Genomic DNA, 14,755 nt, shown 5'->3' on the forward strand with positions numbered 1-14,755 from the left:
AGCTGACAGCACGGGGCTGTTGTTGCCTTTGCCTTGGGAACTGGAGATCGCGGCTGCTCTTGCCCCTCTTCTGGTTGCCACCTGAACTTTATCAGAAAACCGCAATTGCCTCTTTCGATCAGCACTACCCACGGTGCTTTCGTGACAGTGAACTCAGTATTTTTGTCACAGGCATCATGATTAGCAGAGATTGAAATGCTCAGAAGCCTGGAGCCCTGGGCACGGCCGCCAATTGCGGGGCAGCGGCGCAGAGGGAACGTCCTGCGGCCCAAACCTCCTGCTCCTCCCACACAGCGCCCATCCCATCGCTCTCCCCCTCCTGCTCTCCCAGCACGGCACAAATTCCAGCTGGGAGGAGGCTTCCCAAGAAAGGGCTCGGCTCCTGTTACAGCCTGAGTGTCCCTGCAGAAGAACAGGGCATCTTTCAGGCACTTCCACAAGCTCAGGGTTCTCATTTGATCTGGGATGCAAATGGCCTTGTTAGGAAGGATAAAAGGAAATGGATTAGAAATTATTAGAAAAAAATCACCCTTCTTCAAGACAAAGTTCACAAAATCATTCCCTGCATTTCTCCTTTTCAGATTATTTCAGTGTCTGAGAGGTCCAGCTTGCATGAACTGATTGTGCTCTTGATTTATAGCAGTGCAAGAGATGTAGACTGATCTAAACTGAACACAGAAACAAAGTACCTCTGTCAGCCCATTTTCATGTTCTAGATCACTTTCCAGATGTCCACGGAGATGTGGGAATGATTATCACACAGCTCTCCATTTCTGGCTGCAGGCTCTGGGGATTCTTTCTCTGAGTTCAGCCAGGGTTGCAGTGCCTAACAATTCCTGGTTCCACCTCCTGATTTCTTAGGTTAGAACAGCCACAATGAAAACCTCACCAATGGCACAACTGCCCAGCCCACAGGGAAAAGAAAGGACAATTTGTAAACTTCTCCCAACATTTGTCCTGCTTTGCTGCAGCACTCGTGCTGCACTCACAGTGTGGGAAGCCAAGAGAAGCTGCAGTTGGTGGCACATCTTGTGACAGGAGCTGCACCTCATTCTCCCAGAAAGATTCTTGAAAAGAGCAGACAGGACTGCAGAGAAGATTCCCAGAAAACTGAAACAGCTTTCCAGAAGTGAAATGAAAACGGAAAGAAACAATCCGAGGTGTTTTCCTCTCTATTTCTGTGCTCCCCTTTTTCATGTTGCACTGCTTCTCCATCCCATGCATTCCAAATGGATCTCACCTCTAAGATCTGTGCCTTAGCAAGTTTTAGACACTCTGAAGTACCGTGAGCTGCACACAGTTTGCCTTCCCCTGTTTTTATTGGAAAGCAATGCTGGAGACAAAAGTGCAGAGCTTGGGTGGGGCACGAATTCTACAGGCAGGGAATGTGGCCCGGCAGTGTCTGACCCTCAGCAGGAACAAGGCACAGCAGCAGCCGAGGGGATTCCTCTGCCACCGTGCAGGAGCCAGGACTCTGGATCCGGGCTGGACACGGCAAAGTTCCCGTGTTTGCACAGACTCAGGGGCTGCCCCCGGGGCGAGCGGGGCTCGGCCGTGGGGAGCGTGGGGCGAGCGGGGAACGGACACGCGGACACTCGGACACTCGGACACTCGGACACGCGGACACTCGGACAAACGGCCCCGGCGCTTCAGTTGCAGCGGCAGCAGCGGCAGCAGCGGCAGCAGCGATCACAAGCGACTCTACAGACTCTCTCCGTTTCTTGCTCTTGCTCCTCCTCTCCCTCTGTTCCGCACCTTCCCCGCGCCTCCCATTCCCGGTGTCCCCCTCCTCTCTCGGTGTCCCTTTCCCGGTGTCCCCCTCCTCTCCCGGTCTCTCCCCCTCCCCCTGCCGGGCCGGGCCATGGCCCAGGCCCGCCCCAGGCCCCGGGCGGGGCCGCCCCCTCCCCGGCCCCGGGCGTCCCGCCGCGGTCTCGCCTCCGCCCGGCTCTCGCTGTGGCTGTGGCGCTGCCGGGCGGGCATCGGTGCCCGGGGCTGGGGCGGCATCGCCACCCTTTGGCTCCGCCTGTCTCGAGCCCGGCCCCGGCCCCGGCCCCGACGCGGAGTCCGGCTCCGCCCTCGGCTCCGCCCTCGGCGCCGGCCCCGGCTCCTCCCGGGGCCCGCGGAGGACACACGGGGCGCGGCCGCTCCCGCCGCCTCCGCTGCGGCTTCCCCGGCCCGAGCTCCGCCGCTCGGCAGCGCGGCCGCCGGCCCCGAGCCGCCGGTGTTCCGTTCGGATGGGGATGCCCGGGCCGGGGCGGTCGGGGGGCGGTCGGGAGCCGTGTCTGGCCCCGGGCCGAGCGCTGACGGCCGCGTGTCGCCCGCAGGGAAGGCGCAGGAGGCCCTGCAGGAGCGGTACCGGGTGGGTTCGCTGCTGGGCAGCGGCGGCTTCGGCAGCGTCTTCTCGGGCACGCGGCTCGCGGACGGCGCCCCGGTGAGTGGCGGGGCCGGCGGAGGAGGAGGAGGGTGCAGGAGGAGAAGGAGGGTGCAGGAGGAGGAGGAGGGTGCAGGAGGAGGAGGAGGGTGCAGGAGGAGGAGGGCGGAGGAGGAGGAGAAGGAGGGTGCAGGAGGAGGGCGGAGGAGGAGAAGGCCGGGGTGCGGCGGGGCGGGCGGTGAGCTCAGCCCGCTGCTGCCCCTTGCTCGCAGGTGGCCATCAAATGCGTGCCGCGGGACCGCGTCCGGCACTGGGGCGAGCTGGTGAGTGAGCGGGGCCAGCGGCAGAGCCGGGGCGTGCCGGGCGGCGAGGAGCCGGGGCCCGGCGGGGTGGGAGCCGCCGGGAGCCCCGGAGGGAGAGCGGGCGGGGGCTGAGCGGGGGGCGCAGAGCGTCCCGGGCTGGGTGAGGGGTCCCAGAGCCCTGGCACGGCCTCAGCCCCGCTGACGGCACCGTGCTCCTCCCGCAGCCCGACGGCGCCCGTGCGCCCCTGGAGATCGTGCTGCTGGACAAGGTGTCCACTGGGTTCCGTGGTGTCATCCGGCTCCTGGAGTGGGTTGAGCTGCCCAGCAGCTTCTTGCTGGTGCTGGAGCGTCCGGAGCGGTGTCAGGACCTGTCGGGTTTGCTGGCGGAGCGGAGGTTCCTGCCCGAGGAGGAGGCGCGGGGGCTGTTCGGCCAGGTGCTGGAGGCCGTGCGGCACTGCACCAGCTGCGGGGTCCTGCACCGGGACATCAAGCCCGAGAACATCGTGCTCGACCTGGCCACCGGGCAGCTGAAACTGATCGACTTTGGCTGCGGCGCCTTCCTCCAGGACACAGCCTACACTCAGTTTGCAGGTGAGCCCTCCCAGGGGATGCTCCTGGGCATCTCATGGCCCAGCCTGGGTGTGGCACCGGGGCTTCCCCTCATTGTTGCCGGGATGGGATTAATTCTTAAGCCAAGTTGCTTTTGGGTGGGGTTGGGAGGGGGCAGTTCCCAGCCCTGCTGCCAGCCTTCAGCACCCACTCTGCCCTGGGCTGGGGCTGGAACGGGGGCAGCCAGCCCAACAAAATCTCCCGTGGGGGTAGCAGAGAGGGGGGTCAGACCTCGTGCACCGGCCGGTTTGGTGTGCAGGCGAGGAAGGGCCTGGACTGTTCTGCTGCCCTGGTTTGCCTTGGCTTCTTGATGTTTCTTGGGGCGCTGGAGGCAGGGAGGAGAGTGGGGTTTCGCCACCACTGGGTGGGTTTTTCATTTGCATGTCATGGTTGGGCCTCCCCAGGGCTTCCACTGCCCTTTTCCAACACCAGCGGCCTCTTTTCCAACCCCAAGTTTGTACACAAGTCACAGGTGCTGGCAGGAGGGCAGCGGGTCACCCCATGTGCCACTGGTGCAGCCCCTGCGTGCCCAGGGATGCTGGGACGAGGCTCTGGGAGCAGCAGCATCCCCTGATGGACTCGGTCTGTGTTCCACAGGAACCCTGTTGTACAGCCCACCCGAGTGGATCCACCACCAACGCTACCACGGCGAGGCAGCGACGATCTGGTCCCTGGGCCTCCTGCTGTACCACCTGGTGGTGGGGAAGCACCCGTTCAGGAGGGGCCAGGAGATCATCTGGGGGCGGATCCTGTTCCCACGACGGCTCTCTCCAGGTGGCTACCTCATCTCTGCGGCACGGGGGGAATTGCAGTGCTGGGAGGCAGCAGCGGGCTCAGGAGCATCCCGCTCTGGCAGCTCTGAGCAGGTGGCACATGTCCTGCTCTCCTGCTGCCCTCCAAAGCACAGAATGCATGGGCAAGTTTAGGCACAGCTCTGGGCACAGCCAGCATGGCCTGGGCACGGGAACGGGGGGCAAAGCGGGCGGGATCCTTCTGCAGCTGACTGGTGGTTTCTGCTTTCTGTGCCCAGAGTGCCAGGATGTTCTGAAGAGGTGCTTGTCCATGCAGCCCTTGGCCAGGCCGTCCTTGGAAGAGCTCTTCAGTGACCCTTGGCTGCAGGGTGTTCATGTGCCCTAGAGGATGGCAGAGAGCCATGGGCACAGTGTGATCCAGGGGCCTGGCAGGGAACAGCCCCACCCATCTCTTGGCAATCAGTGGCAAAGCAAAGCAGACTCTTTTGTCCTGCCTGTAGCTGTGAGCAGGGAGCATCAGAAGGGAACACGCAGCTCTTGGGCTGCAGCTGAGCTGGAGGCCTGCTCTGGCAAGCCCTGGTGGCCACCATCCCCTCTGGTTTTGCTTGTCTGGTTCATTGATTGTCTGCTGGGGCCCTGGGCAGAACGCTGAGAGCCTGGTGTGGCCCCAGGGAAGGAGAAGGAGCCCCTGGAGAAGCTGTAGCAGGTGGGGCTGCTGCTGCTGGAGCCACCAAGGCCGAGCTCAAGGCCGACAACCTCTTCCTGGAGCTGGCCAGCGGCAGCTGAAGATGATGGCCTTTGATTGTGGCACCTTCTCCAAAGACACGCTCCACGGCCAGTGTGCAGGTGAGTCCAGAGCCAGGGGGATGCTGCCAGAGCTGGGCATGGCACGGCCTGGCCGGGCACCAAAGGTTCCCCCTTTGCTGGGGCGGCTGCAGGGAATTCTTCAGTGGCTGCCAAGCTGCTTTTGGGCTCTGGGCAGCTGCTGAGGAGGTGGCTGTGCCATGGCTGGCTGCAGGCTGGGCACATGTCCTGCCCTGCTGCTCTGCTCCCAAAGGCAGCAATGCTGGGCAGCTTTGGGCCCAGCTCTGAGCACGGCCAGCACGGCCTGGGCACTGCGGGCGGCTGGGACAAGGGGACAGGAGGCTTCAGCTGACGGGCGGGTTCTGCTTTCTCTCCTCACAGCCGGGCTCTGCCGATGCTGAGGCTGCTCCGGGCTCTGCCAGGGCTCTGCTGGGGCTCAGCCCCGGGCACGGCTGGGCCCGCTCTCCCCTCACAGGGCTCTGACAGCTTTGCATCAGACGAGCCCCTTGCGAGCACAGCGATGGAGCTTTCTGCTTTTGCAGGTGAGTGAGACTCTGGTGCAGGCCAAGAGATTGCAGTCAGGGACACACATCCCACTGGCAAGAACCCAAACTCTGCACAGTCCCAGCTGAACGCCTGGATCTGCACAGGGTGTTCTGTCTGTCCCACTCTTCCTTCCTTTTGGGCTGGAATTGTGCCATTGCACTTTCTTCCTCCTCTGGAAGTGCCACGAGTGGGCCCAACCTGGCGAGTGGGCCGTGTTCCTGAGGCAGTGCAGTCTGGAGCTGATGGATGAAGAATCGCCCTTCTCCACGACCAAAGCAGAGCAAAAAGCCCTGAGTGGGACTTGGTGTCTTTAAGAACCCCCTGACAATTTCCAAGGGAATGTGCAGCTCATTGCAGGGTGAGAAGGAAGGGCATCTTCTCCATGAGTTGGGGTGGGACAGAGTTTAGATTGCCACTCCTGCTCGGAGCTGGCAGGGCACAAGCAATTTCCTATTGCTTCAACCACAATTTAAAATAACAGTGTTGGAAACAAAGCCCAAAATCTTTAACAAAGGACTGCTGAGGTCAGTAAGATGGATCAATGCCCTCAGCATATTTACAAATACCTGAGTTGTCTTTTTGAAAAGATCAGTTACCTCTTAATCTAGAGTTACAAAAGACTTTTCACTCCACATTTGGGTTTTGGTTTTATGTTTCATAATATTTTCTGGGTTTTTTCTTTTTTGTTTTTCTAATTATTTAAACAGAAAACATATCCTAAATGATGGAGCAGCACTGCTGAACATGGGGACATGCAGAGGGAGCAGAAGCAGCTGCCTTTGTCCCCCTGCAGCTCCAAGGCCCAATCTCTGAGCAGACAGGGCTGGCAGAGACTCGCAGGCTCCCTGTTTGCTGTGCTGCCCCACTTGTGAGTGGCCCAGCTCTGCGTGAGGCACAGGGAGAACAAGGGGCAGCTCCCTGCCAGCCCCGCAGCCCAGGCACCCCTCGGGCCCCGGGGCTCGGGGCACTGTCAGCACCCGCTGCTCCAGCGCCCGCTCCTGCTGGCACTGACAGCAACACCCAAACTGTGCCTGATCCCGAGGGAGCAGCAGCAGGGCCTGGATCTGATCCCTGGCTCTGGGGCAGGGCTGGACAAATGACCCCCACAGCAGCAGCAGCAGCAGCAAATGGAGCTGACTTTCAGCACAGCCCCTGCTGCTGTTCCCTCCCGTTGGCAGCGGTGTCACAGCAGCCTGGGGCACCTGGGAGCCCTCAGTGCCAGCAGGGACTGCAGATGGCAGCCCTGGGCTCCTGGAGGGTGTGCAAGGAGCAGAGGTGGGCACTCCCTGTCCATGTGGAGCTTGCAGATGGAAAAGGCTGCTGTGAGCAGGCAGCTCCGAGGGCAGAGAAAGGAGGGTCTCGAGCACTGGATCTGTGCCAGTGCCACAGCCCTGGGCAGCAGCCACCGAGCCCCGGGGGCACAGAGGGCACAGCAAGAGGGACAAAAGCAGCCAAGGGCAGAGACTGGGAAGGGCGAGAGCTGGGAGCAGGAACAGCTGCTCCATTGCACTCTTGGAGAAAGCTCTTGGCTGTTTCAAAGCGCTGAAAGGCGTGAAGGGCACAGAGGAGGCCACAGCAAACAATGCTCCTGTTTTCACAGCCTCCCCTCTCCGTGTGCCAGAAGGAATTGGATGAACTGTATTCTTCTCTCCGAGTCATCTCGTTCAGCATGAGCAGCTCAGCACCAGGAGCTGAAGGAGCTGAAGCCTTAGGCCACAAGAGCTGAGCCAGAGGAGACTTTTGACCAAAGTAATGCTGGTGCCATGGACCTGGCTGAATGCAGCAGACAGAATCCTGGAATGACAGAATCCTTCCTGTTGGAAAAGACCTCTGAGCTCATCGAGTCCAACCATTAACCCAGCACTGTCAAGCCCAGCACTAAACCACATCCCTGAAGTGCCAAGGCCTGGACAAGAGGCCCTGAGCCAAAGGTGACCTCTGGATGAACCTTCCAACCAAAGGTTATCTTTGTATCTGCTCATTACCGAAATATGCATGATCATTAGCGTTGTGATTGATGTATCCTCTCATTAGTGAAACATGTATTGACCTTTCTGTGTTTAGACACCAGACAAGGCCATGAAATCCCACATCTGGCCTTGTTTGGGGCTGTATGGTCAAAGGCAGCTGCCTTGGCTCCTCCTTGAGCCCTGGCCAGGCTTAGGAGGAAGCCAAGAGGAGGATGAAAGCAGATGTTCCCGCTCTAGAAGTGCTGTCAGTTTGTTTCTCCAGCACTGTCAAAGCTGGGCCCTCTCCCAGCGGGGTTGGAGCCTCAGCTGTGGCTGGAGGCAGCTGCAGGAATTCCCAGTGTCCGCGAGTGGCTCTCCAGTCCTTGGCTGGGACAGCTTCCCCCAGCTGATGGGTGGCTCTGGGTGCTGGTAAAGTCTGAGGGGAACTGAGGCTGCATCTTGGTTAATCACTGCAGGCAATCTTTGGCAGGGATGATTGGGGGCATTGCTGAGCTGCTCCTGCTCTGATTCTTTGCTGCTTTGAGCTGTAGCAAATGACACAGTTCCTTCAGTTGGTGTCTGTGTCTTTGGTGCTGGCCCTGCCCACTGGTACAACAAAACTGGCGTAGTCTGGCCGGATCGCACCAAAATGTCACTTTTTAAATGTAAATGTAAGGAATCAGTCCTGTCCGAAATCCCAGATGGGAAGAGCTTCCCTGGAGTTCGCTGGCTCTGGAGTGGGCTGCGGTCGGAGCACCGTGCGAGCAGTGGGGCAGTTGGTTAAAAGGAGCTGAAGCGCTGGATGTCTTAAAATGCATCCAAAAATTGGATATGGAAAAAGGAAAAGAGCTTGTGGGTTTGGGAAGAGGAGGATGGATTTTGTTAACAGCGTATTGGAAACAGCACCAACAGAAGGAACAATTGTTGTTGGAATGCTCCCACATGGAGCAATAGAAGAAGTTTTTAATCTTGAGCTCAAATGTCTTTGTGCAAGTGAACTAATAATAATATCCTAGTTGATATATATATAAAAGAATATTTATATTGTATATAAATAATAATGTGAAATAGTGCTGACAATACGAATTCTTTAGATGTAACACTATTATTATTATATAATACTACTATATAATTAGATGTAACACTAAATACCCTCCAGAAAATGGTTGGCCAGGACCCAAAGGTTACTGGTAAACTCTGTGAGATTGCATACAATGAATAAAGGAGGAAGGGATGGAATTGGCTGTTTTTATAGGGTTTGCTGATACTGTGATCTGGAATGCTTTGTCTGTTCCTGTGAAAAAGAGAGTGATGAAGACTGCTGGGTTTTTCATATCCCAGGCTATGCACAAGCTGCAGGATTGGTTGAGCAGATGAAGGGGTTGTTAAAAGAGCAGCTGAAAAAATGCGGAGATGGGAACCCGTCCTGATGGAGAACCCATCTCCCAGATGTGCTCCATAGCCTTAACAATGGGCCCGCTGGGGAAATGGAAACCCCTGGGTGTGCCCGGCTGCACCCAGTCTGCAAATCCACCCATGGACAGGGAGACTTGGACTTCCTGGGAAATCGTTCTGGGTGCGATGGGCCCTGACAGGGCCACCCCAGAGGCTGCAGGGCTGGGCCTTCCTGCATTAGGATTAATTGGGATAAATCAGGAGCAAGGGAGAGTTATCAATGCAGGAATAGGAATTCAGATTCCTCCGGGACACTTTGGTTTGATAACTGCTTGCTGGAGCTTGGCCTTGCAAAGTGTTCATGTCATGGGAGGAGGAATTGATGCAGATTATCAAGGAGAAATCAAAGGAATTCTGGTAAACAATAGCGAACAAGATTGGATTATTTAACTCCATGACAGGCCAGCACAATTACTGATACTGCAGGTTTATAAACAATTGTGAAAAAAGGAGATCCACCTCAAATGACCACTGTTGGTGGAGAGAAAGGGTTTGGATCCAGCAGTCCTAATAATGGAGCCCGAGTGTGGGTCCAGAGGCCCAATGGCCCTCCCGAGGCAGCTGAAGGAACAGCTCCGGGGAAAGACAGCGCTGTTTGAACCCTGGAACCCGGGCAGGAACGATGGGAATGTGTCCCTGCAGCCAAGTGTTCTGTGTGAGAACAAGGAGATGTTACAGGATATTGTTTCACAGATCCTGCCAGACCCAATCTCCCTGTTTGCCCCCATGGCCCCTCTGGAAAATGCTCTGATCCACGGGGCTCCATGTGAAGGCTGATGTGACTCTGAGTGACTTCCACACGGATTCCAGCCAGGAGCCTGGGTGCCCCTCAGGGACTGGGACCCGGCACCTCTCCAGCCGAAGGGGAAAGGACCCCACCAAGCCTTGTTACCCCCAACACGGCGGTAAAGCTGAACAGCAAAGGACCTTGGGGGCATTATTCTGGAATTAAAAAGGTGCCAGCTCCATGGACAATGGAATTATTGTTCCTAACCCCAATGAGACTGAGGAAAAAGAGTGATGCCTCCCTTTAGGGTGCTTCAGCAACAACTGCAAGGAAGAGTTACATGTTAAGAGAACATTTTCCACCCAAAGAGTGCCTTGGATTTCAGAAAGCCAAAGATTCTGGTTCACCCTGTGCCCCACATGCGCTGCCTCATCCTGTGGAGTTCACATTAACGAGCTGAATCGATTATTAGAAGAAGCAGCAAATGATACTGTTAAAATATCCAACAGCACATCCTGTGAGCTCCAACAAACACGAACGGGGGCTCTGCAGACCCGCATGGCCTTGGATTATCTGCCTGCTGGCCAAGGAGGAGCCTGGGCTATTCTAGGACAGGAATGCTGCACTGTTAACAGTGATGGGTTTGAAGTCCAACAGTCAGGAATCACCTCGATGGAAAGAACAGTGGAAGAGTGGCAGAAAGAAGAAAATTCTCCTTGCTGGGATTGGCTTTGGGGCTGCCAAACTGGAGGCTGCTGCAAAATGCATTTGTGGCAGTCACTGTAATCACTGCAGTGTGAGCACTTGGTGTGTTATGATTCCATGTTAGAGCTGTTGTGACACTTTGTGCTGGGAAATGGAGCACTGAGACTTGTCTAAAAAGAGACACAGTCTCACGAAAAAGGGGGATTTGATAAAGAACAGAGAATAGCAACTAATGAGGCATGTTTTAAAAGGAATGTGAATTATAGCTCTGAGTGATGACCTTGAGCAGCACTTAATTGGAGAACAAGAGGTGATGCCTTTATGCCTGATACCTAAATCTAAGACGCCATTATTAGAAGAATTGTTATGAAGGTTGCAGTTCATGTCTAGGTCAAAGCACTGATTGAAATTCCAAGGCCTGAACACCAGGCCCTGAGTGAGGCCTGAACAACAGGCCCTGGGCCACAGCTGACCTCCTGATGAACATTCAAACCAAATGTTATATTTGTATCCCACTCATTAACTCATTAACAAAGTACTTTTAACAATATGTTCTATGTAACCAGGCATTGGTGAAACACAGATTTACCTTTCTGTATTTAGAAACCGGACATGAAATCCCACATCTGGCCTTGTTTGGGGCTGTATGGTCAAAGGCAGCTGCCTTGGCTCCTCCTTGAGCCCTGGCCAGGCTTAGGAGGAAGCCAAGAGGAGGATGAAAGCAGATGTTCCCGCTCTAGAAGTGCTGTCAGTTTGTTTCTCCAGCACTGTCAAAGCTGGGCCCTCTCCCAGCGGGGTTGGAGCCTCAGCTGTGGCTGGAGGCAGCTGCAGGAATTCCCAGTGTCCGCGAGTGGCTCTCCAGTCCTTGGCTGGGACAGCTTCCCCCAGCTGATGGGTGGCTCTGGGTGCTGGTAAAGTCTGAGGGGAACTGGGGCTGCATCTTGGTTAATCACTGCAGGCAATCTTTGGCAGGGATGACTGGGGGCATTGCTGAGCTGCTCCTGCTGTGATTCTTTGCTAATGATTATGTGCTTTGCTGAGCTTATGCTTTTGTGACTTTTTGCAGATTTGCATTTTATAAATTACACAACCCCTTCAGTTGGTGTCTGTGTCTTTGGTGCTGACCCTGCCCACCAGCAAAACAGGGCCCCATCCTGCCTGAGTGTTACCTGGGAAGAGAAAACCCCTCACTCCAAATGTCCCCCCTTCCTCCTTGTTCCCCCCACTTTATGCACTGGCCATGATGTCCTGTGGTCTGGGATATGCCTGGGGTCAGTTGGGGTCAGCTGTCCTGGCTGTGACCCCTGCCAAGCTGCCCCGCACCCCCAGCCCCTCACCAGCGTGGCCGGACGAGGGGCAGGAAAGGCCTTGGCTCTGTGCAAGCTGAGCAAGAACAAAACCATCTCAGTGTGAGCAACGCTGTGCTCAGCACAGAGCCCAACACAGCCCCAGAGAAAGGGCTGGCAAGGAAATTCCCTCTGGCCCAGCCCACAGCAGCACCCCATGGCCACCCAGCATCACCACGGCTCCACGGGTTCCTTTCCATGGCCCCGGCCCTGGCCACGGGACCTTGGGCTGGTGGCCACGGCAGCCGCCTGTGGCCCAGGGCTGCGTGCCCGTGTCCATGGCAGCAGTGCCCGGCCACGGGCCCTGAGTGCAGGTGACCGTGCCAATGCCCATGGCAGCGGGGCCAAGCGTTGGTGTCCGTGGCACCAAAGTGAGGAACGGGTCCCTGTGGCCGCTGCCGTGGCACCTGAGGGCATCAGCGAGTGTCACTGCAATTGTAGCTGGCACCAGCCCGGCACCGCTCTGTCCTGAGGGCTGCCATGGCAGCCGAGGGCAGCCACAGCTCTGCGGGCAAGTGGCCACGGAGCCTGACTGCAGCAATGGGGCCTGGGGGGGTTTCCAAGGGCACTGGAACTGCTGAGGGTTGCCATGGCATCCAACCCCCTGGGATGTCACACAGCCACCCTGTGATGTCACAGCACCACTCTGTGATACCAGAAAGGTGCTCCATGATGTCACAGTAGACTCTATGATGTCAAACAGCCACCCTGGGATGTCACATCCCACTCTGTGATGTCACACAGCCCCTTCCTGACATCACAGCTGCTCTGGGCTTTTGTGACACAGGCACAGAGGTGTTCCCAAAACTTCAGTGAAACAAAACCTCCTCAGCACCAGCGCAGCACGAAGCAGCAGCATTCTTTATTGGGCTGGAGGCACGAGGGGAGAGCCCCTCCCAAAGCCGTGGGTGCCGAGTTCAGGAATGTTCCTGTTTGCAGACTGTGCTTCACAGACACATTCCCAGATTGTCCCACCAGAAACACACACACGATCATCATTGCCCCAAAATCATTGCAGATTTCCCCCACCCCTTTGCATATCCCTTCTTCTGCCCTGGGGGTCTCTTTGGGGGTCCCTGGTGGTCGCTGACCCCAAAGCCAGCCCTGACTGCCCGGTGAACTGGTGAAAGTTGGCACACCTGGGCTGGTTGCTGCCCACAGAATCAGCCTTGGGCGGGTCCATGGCCAGTGGCTTTTGGAGAAGAAGCATTGTATGAACCCACCAGGTGCAAACGGTTTTTCAGCTAGCAAATTTCCCCTCCTTGGAGGGCTGTGAAGCTTCTCTTCCCTTCAAGCCTTCAGAAGACTCACTCTGCTCCTTTACTCACATCCCACGAGTTCCTCAGCTGCTTTCACAGCCATGTTCTTTACACAGCTCAAAGCAAGTGTCATAAGCACAAGTAGTGCTGTGATCCCAGTTAGACTTTGTAAAAGTGAGGCCAACCATCAGTCAGGGAAAATCCAAGTCCTTGAAATATTTTATCCAAACAGTTACTGTCTAACCCTCCCCTTAATTCCCTGCTGGATGCAGCAACCAATTTTATCCTCTCTACCTGATCATCCAACCCAGCATCACATTTGGAATGTGCACACAACAAGTGTTGCTGTTTCAGTTCAAGAATCCACACACTCCCTGTCCATGTAGCAGCAATGGGGCTAAAGCCAATCTGCTCTGGAAGGTCATTTTAGCTGGGGCTGGCAATTGTTCCTTTATTTCAGCAAACCCCAAAGGAGCTGCATTCACTGAAGTTCCCATTGGCAGAGCCCAATGGTGTGGGGCTGGTCTGTTCCTAAAGGCAGATCTTTGCGGAGCAGGGATGGATTCTAAAATCCATCCCGCTGGAGTTCCCGCACTGGGATGTTTCCCAGTTCCATCCCCTTTAACCTTTCCCCACAGTCGGGTTCCCAGTGGTGACTCCTTGCACGAGGGACGGAACGTTCATACCCCCAGTGTCCGTGGTGCTCCTGATTCTCCCAGGGGCAAATGTGTGCTCCAAATTCCATCCCTTCCCACCCATCCTGGGGCTCCTAAGGATCTCACCGTGTCCTGCTGACACTCTGTGCCTCTCCAAGGCTCCTTGTTTGTTGGCTCAGCCCACGTGTCCCTGAGAAAGGCAGAATCATTTCTACAAACACAGCCCAGCCTCAGAGCCTGGGCCACAGCATTCCGCTGGAGCCGCTGGACCTCAGCATTCCAAACAGCTCAAGTGTCTGTCCCAGGGCAATCCCACTTTTCCTTGGTCCTCAGATCCTTTGGCCTTGACCTTGTTAAATCTGGATATTTTATACCCACCTCTAAGGGGTCCTGTGGGAGGCCTGGGCTCCCTGCCCAGCCCAGACACACCTGAACTGGCTGGAAACATTCCCAGTGTCCTGTCTGAGGGCCATTCCAGACTGCTGGAATTTGACAGCCCCAGGGGGTATCAGTGCAATCTGTCAGCTGATCAATATTTCCTGAGGTAATTTCCAGATCCGCTTTGGAGATGTTACAATTCTCAGCACTATTGTTCTGATGTGCCCATGGTAAGGAATATTCTCCTTCCATCCCTGTCCAGGTGCCCTGGGTGCTCTTTCCTTCCCACACGTGTTCCCAGATTTTTGTCAAATTGCTGACTGAAGCTCCCCATGGCACTGGATTTTCTGCAGAGGTTGGTGTTGGCAAACAAGCTGTTACAGGGGTTACATTCTGTCATCTGCCAACACCTTGAACTGACTTTGAAAACCGCATTTCCCTTCCCAGAAGTCAGGAACATCGTTTCTATTATTATTATAGATACACAATGATTGATCATCTTCATCCAGATCCAATAAATAGTATCCCCTTAGAAAATCATATTCAATACCTAAAACAATAGGATTTATGTAAAACCCCAAACTCCACGGTGTCAGTCAGTCTTGTTTCTGCTGTGTTTAATGTGTGCTCGCTGGTTTTACCTACATGTGATGAACCCCGAGTTGGATTCCTTCTACCTTGAGTGCAGGGTAGGTTACCAGGAGGACTTGAGATGGTCCCTTCCACTTTGGCTGGATTGTTCCAGAATTCCAGGTTCTGATGCACACCGCATCTCCTGGTTGGAAAGGATGCACAGGCGAGTCCAGCCCCAATGATCTGTTGAGAACCATGCACCTTTTAAGGCTTACAAGAGTTAGTCCCAGTGCTATTAAATATTCATTTCTGCAAAGCTTCTG

General features: G+C 55.9%; 1 protein-coding gene across 1 annotated transcript; it reads left to right on the forward strand.

Moving 5' to 3' along the window:
* Positions 1 to 1,330: 1,330 nt before the first annotated feature.
* LOC309585575 (serine/threonine-protein kinase pim-1-like) lies at positions 1,331 to 5,698 on the forward strand (the record flags this gene model as incomplete). Its single annotated transcript, XM_082303528.1, has 6 exons — positions 1,331 to 1,358; positions 2,034 to 2,431; positions 2,644 to 2,694; positions 2,898 to 3,264; positions 3,880 to 3,980; positions 5,564 to 5,698. The coding sequence occupies 6 exons, from the start codon at positions 1,331 to 1,333 to the stop codon at positions 5,696 to 5,698; spliced, it is 1,080 nt and encodes a 359-aa protein (XP_082159654.1).
* Between the last annotated feature and the right edge of the window lie 9,057 nt (positions 5,699 to 14,755).

This window comes from Coloeus monedula, assembly GCF_965178545.1.
Source record: "Coloeus monedula genome assembly, contig: HAP1_SCAFFOLD_73, whole genome shotgun sequence".
NCBI lineage: Eukaryota > Metazoa > Chordata > Aves > Passeriformes > Corvidae > Coloeus > Coloeus monedula.